At 38.0% G+C, this 6,030-nt stretch overlaps 1 protein-coding gene across 3 annotated transcripts in view; it reads right to left on the bottom strand.

The window, feature by feature from the left end:
* Positions 1–6: 6 nt before the first annotated feature.
* The window catches only part of LOC106870470 (fibroblast growth factor receptor-like 1), a 127,043-nt gene continuing 121,019 nt past the window's right edge, over positions 7–6,030 (bottom strand). For all 3 annotated transcript variants that reach the window (XM_014916572.2, XM_014916574.2, XM_014916573.2), the window contains exons 7-8: positions 4,984–5,221; positions 7–3,706 (exon numbers count right to left, since the gene is read on the bottom strand). In XM_014916572.2, coding sequence (XP_014772058.1) covers positions 3,372–3,706; positions 4,984–5,221 — 573 coding nt within the window. In that variant the 3' untranslated portion in view covers positions 7–3,371. The remainder of the gene's footprint in view (positions 3,707–4,983; positions 5,222–6,030) is intronic.

Here is a 6,030-nt window from a genome sequence, read left to right as displayed (position 1 = left end):
ACTGTCCATGCAAGGTTGACATTGTCATGTTGTGTTGTGGACTTCATTTATGTTGGCACATATATGTAGTGTGTGTGTGTGTGTGTGTGTGTGTGTGTGTGTAAAAGTGTAGATAGAGTCCCAGACACTGCACTGTCACTACTAAGACTACACTTGTTTGGTTGGCAAATAAGTACAGCTGCACACACACAGGGTGTGACGTGGCCAGCTACAGCTGTAAGAGGACTATGTCACAGAGAGAACACGCATGCATTCGGGAAACATACCCGCATGCACTAACATACACACACACACACACACTATTTACAGTTGTGATTTTAGGTCAGATTATTTTTCTACACACATGCAATAGACTTGTGTGTGCATACACACACACACAAACACATAATATAAATGTCTTTATATGTATATATACATATGCATTCATAAGCACACATTCATATAAATATATATATATGTGTGTGTGTGTGTGTACCACAAAAAACATCTATAAAATTCTTCACCATCATTATGTTCTGATGGATGCAAGGTGTAAAATCCAATGTTGGTCAAATCCAATGTTGGTCAAATCCAATGTTGGTCAAATCCATAAGGATACACTGTAGAGGAGATAATAGCAAAGAAACAGTTAACCCACTAGTAATGTATATGTGTATATATACATGTGTGTGTGTGTATGTGTTTGAAGGGTTAATGCAGAAAAATCTTGGTCCTTGAGTCACTCTGTAACTTTACGAATTATTATTTAAAAATGTGAATATTCTCATGTTTCCCTGTTTGCATCATAAATATATATATTTATATATATACACACAGGGTGCGATGGGTACATTGTCACTATTTTATATTTTTAATTTCACGCATGTGCATTGTTTGCTTTTGATTTTGTTGACTACACAGTATAGTAGGGTCAGTTGGGCACTGTCTGTGAGAAAAACAACACCATAATACAATTCACTCTGCCAGAAATTTGGAAATGACATGCTGTACTACTTGGCATTTGTGCCAGAATCTCCAATTTTTATTACCGAGAGTAATAAAAATCAAACCTCCAGTCAGCATCATAGCAACATTATGCCTCCATTCATCTTCCTACATGGCCTCAGACTAAACACGTAGACCTACATCAAGTGCATGGAGCAGGGAATGCTACCCTGAGTCAAGAGAGTGGCTGCTGGAAGACCCTAGGACTCTGCACCTTACCACACAAGCAGGAGGACCCAGTCATGGCTGTCAGGCAATTTCTGCATCCACATCACCCCTAACATCTGGCCACTTAACTCCCCTCGACTGCAACCCCCTTGATTATTATGTGTGGGGTGCAGTTGAGCGAGCGACCGACAAAACTCCTTGCAACACCAAAGATGAACTGAAGGCAAGGATTATGGCAGCATTCACCAACTTAAACAAGGAGACTGTCCAGAAGAGTTCCAAAGTCATCTGGAGGCCATGGTTGAAGCCAATGGCGATTTTATTGATTGAATTTACTCCTGAGAATTTCAAGATATTTGTGTAATGTAATTTTTGTAATTAATTTTTATATATATATATATATACATGCACACACTTAATTTTTGTATGTAGTTTGCAAGATTCTCTGTGAATTTGTGTTGAAACAAAGTTTTGTTGTCTTAGGAAAAAGACATATATACATATATATATATATATATATATATATATATATATATATATATATATATATATATATATATATATGCATGCATACACACAGAGACATATCTGCATGTATATATATTTCACATATTGTGGCTACTAAATCAATATATATAACACCATCCTATTGATGAGGTGTTCTCTCTTATATTTTGGTTTCAAATTTTGGCACAAGGCCAGGTGAGAGGGGTGGTCAGTCAATTACATTGACCCTCCAAGGCTCAACTGGTACTTATTGTATTGACCCCAAAAGGACAAAAGGTAAAGTCAACCTCAATGGAATTTGAACTCAGAATGTAAAGACCAATAAAATATGAAGCATTTCACCCGGCATCTTCACGGTTCTGCCAAGTCACTGCTTTCTCTCTATTATTACGCATTGATGTTAAGTTTGGGGTCTTGTGAACACACACACATGTGTATACATGCATCGTGTATGTATATATATATATATGTATGTGTGTGTCTATATATATATATATATATGAATATAAATATATATATACACAAACACACACATATTTAGGTATGTGCATGCATATGGATGTCAGTTGAGGAACATACCTATTGCCTTCTCATTATGAGTGTGTGTGTGTGTGTGTGTGTGTGTGTGTGTGTGTGTGTGTGTGATAGAAGGGAGGAATTTTTATCAAAAACCAGAAAATATTGTAAAATAAAATATTTGTAGGATTGGGGAAGGGAAAGTTCGATGCCTGAAAATAGTTTCCATTGTCATGTATATATATATATATATGTATAGCAGGACATTTCATACATATATATGTTGTATACATATATATATATATATATATATATATATATATATATATATATGCACATTTAGACATTCTATTCACATTTCACTGTGTCTACATCTGCACAGGCATATATCTATGGACAGGACTAACCAAAACACACACAAACACACTCACATATATAGACATGCACACACATAAACACTTTTACATGCACTAAATGTTTTCTCTCATTTGAAAATCTAAATGCAAATATACACGTGTATATGTGTGTGTGTGTATATATATATATATATATATATATACACACGCACACGCAACATATTAATCATATACATATATGTATATATATATATACACACACATACACACCACAAAGTTATTGACAGATAACTATCCATACATATATATATATAATATATGTGCATGTATGTGTGTGTGTGTGCATGAATGTATGCATGGTAAAGTGAACAGATAGATATGTGTGTGTATGTGTATATATATATATATTTATATACACACACACACACATGCATATACACACACACACACACATATATATATATATACCAATATATTTAAACATGTTCTTGTATATATAACTTGAGCAGTGTGTATATATATGAATGCAGGTATGTGTATAATTCCATAGTTTGTGTGCTTTTTTTTCTTTTCTTTTTGTGTCTTTAAAGATTCAAGAAATCAATCTTTCTCGGTGAGTTCCTTCTTCACGCCATCGTTGCGTGCCTCCTCAAGGTCAGGAGTTTGGCAAGAGAGGATTCCAGAAAAGCATTTCTCCCCCCCACCCCAATATTTTTGGTTGTCTTCAGCAGTTTTACTTAAAGAATAGAGTCTATCTGTGTGTCACAGGTGGCACCCTGCCATATCTACGTGCCTCTACTCAGCCACTGTAAAAAGAGTCTGTCTCTGGTTGTGTTGGCATTAGTGACGGAGTGGAGGAATGGAGGACGATGCGACGCGACAGCTGGAACTGCCGGACATACTGCTGGAGCCAGCATGAATGTTTGGGGTGTGGTAGGCCGACATCTGTGGGTAGTTGACCGGGTACTCATGGTGGCTGGTCGGTACAGGAAGGTGCTGGACATGTTGGTGGTTGGAGTTGTGTGAAGTCTGTGAACAGCAACCATGGCATCGGATACCAAGGAATACAGCTCCAATAATAATGGCAAGCATAACAAGAGGAATACAGATGGCGAGGAGAGGGATTCCGGAGGTGGACGGAGGAATCTTTTGGTTTGGTCGATAATGCTTTGGATCTGTGAAGTAAAAGAAAGAAAGAAAGAAAAGGGTTACAAAATAGTTTTAGATATATATGTGTGTGTTTGTGCATATGTGTACATAGAAGGGCCTCTCCCTCAGAGTGAATGGCAGATTGTATGATGCCTGTGTACATACAGGTATGTTACATGGCAGTGAAACAGGGGTATTGTCTACAGAGGACTTGTGAAGGCTTGAAAGAAATGAAACTAACTTGCTCTGCTGGGTGGGCAATGTCAGTGTGCACATATAACAGAGTGGAAAAATGAAAGAAGAAAACTTGGTACAAGAGGCACCGGATGTTGTGTGCACGAAAGAAGACTGTGTTGGTTTGGTCATGTGATGCATATGGATGAGGAGAGCTGCGTAAAGATGTGCTGAGCTCTAATTGTGGAGGGTACCTGTGGAAGGGGTAGACCCAGGAAGACATGGGACAAAGTGGTGAGAAAGGATCTTTGGACGCTGGGCTCTTCCATGCATACAGGCCTGTCCTTTACAGGTGCTGGTGCAACATAAAATGCACTCTTGCTAGTGCTGCATAGATGCACCTGTGCCAGTAGCACATTAAAAGTGGCCAGCACACTTTATAAAGTGGTTGGCATAAGGAAGGGCATCCAGCTGCAGAAAACCTGCCAAAACAGCCAATTGGTGTCTGGCCAGCTCCATGTCAAGCCATCCAACCCATGCCAGCATGGAAAACAGGTGTTAAACAATGATGATGATGATGATGATGATATATACTGGACATCCCTGAGTGACACTGTATGAACAACTTGAGAATGGGCAGCAGCTCATTGACCATAGCAACTGGTATGAGTGACCAGCTGGTATGAGAGCAATATAATCGCCAGTACTGGGATTGTCTGAAACCCTTGAGGGCAGTACTCCAGTGTGGCCACAATCCCTCTAATGACTGTGTGGTTAAGAAGCTCACATGTCAGGCACATGGTTTTAGGTTCAATCCCACAGTGTGGCACCTTGGCCATGGGTCTTCTTTCATAATTTCAACATTGAATGAAGCATTGGTTGAGGAAACTTGTGTGCAAACCCATTGAGAAAGGGGCTGATTCCTGGTTTTGAAGGGTTTGTGGTACAATCTGTTGCATGTATAGGGACCAGGTTTCCAGTTGGAAGATAACTTCCTCCCATCATCTCATCAGGTCTGCAGTTGAGTTGGGGTGAAGTAAGAACTGTCCTTCTTCTAATCATAAAGGAATTAAAAACAAAAAAAAAAAATCACAAAAAACCCCACAACAAAAATAAAAGTTAAAAATACCTGGATGTACTTTCAGGAAAGCCTGTCGACTGCTGATCCCGAGACTTGTGGCCCCTAAACATATGTATAATCCTGAATCTTCTGATGTGATCCTTTTTAGTGTCAATTTATTCACGTAAGAACCATCCGGTCGTTTCCAGTTCTCACCAGATTTTAGTACAACAAATTTACGGCCTTTCACTTCAATGGTGTGGTTGACATTGGAAAGGGTGGACGGGTCATCGACCCATTTCAGCCACTGAAAACAGAGAAGGGAGAAACGGGGTTACATTTATGGAATGAGGCATAAGACTAAAAATGGACACACAGGTGATTGGTCAGTTTAATGTATAATATATATGCGTATGTGGGGTGTGTGTGTATAGATAGATTCATTGGTAAACAGACAGATAGATGTACATAAAACATATGCAAATAGTTGAATGTTTAGGTAAAAAGAGGGAAAGTGAGAGTTCAACCAACACACACACAGATATACAATAGCTGTGAGACAGTGAGATATAATTAGTGCTAAGGTAATTACGTGAGAGAGAGCAGTAGATACATAATTAAATATTATTATATAAAGAGGAAAATACAGTATTAGCCATTGGTTTCTCATACTCCAAGGAATTCATGAAATAAGGGGAGACAACTCCAAACATGTTTGACTGTATTAGAACTCATCAGTGACACAGACTTGACAGTAGTAGTGATGGTGGTAGAACCACTGAGTGAATATAATAAAGGAGCGTGTTGGATGTAGACAATGAGAGGGAGGATGTATCTGAGAAGCTGAGACATTAAACAAGTCAAATATATATATACAAATAGTTTGGTGTATATTAACATATAGCATACATATCACTGACCACTATACATGCACAGTTTTATATATATATATATATATATATATATATATATATATATATATATATATACACACACAGTTTATATATACATACTACACTGTATACTGACCACTGTCTATACACATTAAACTTTGACCCCTTGACCTACAACACATTAATACATTAACCCACCCACTTCATATGTTTACCCCATCCC

This window comes from Octopus bimaculoides, chromosome 14, assembly GCF_001194135.2.
Source record: "Octopus bimaculoides isolate UCB-OBI-ISO-001 chromosome 14, ASM119413v2, whole genome shotgun sequence".
NCBI classification, from domain to species: Eukaryota; Metazoa; Mollusca; class Cephalopoda; order Octopoda; family Octopodidae; genus Octopus; species Octopus bimaculoides.
This window is presented reverse-complemented; position numbering and strand designations above follow the sequence as displayed.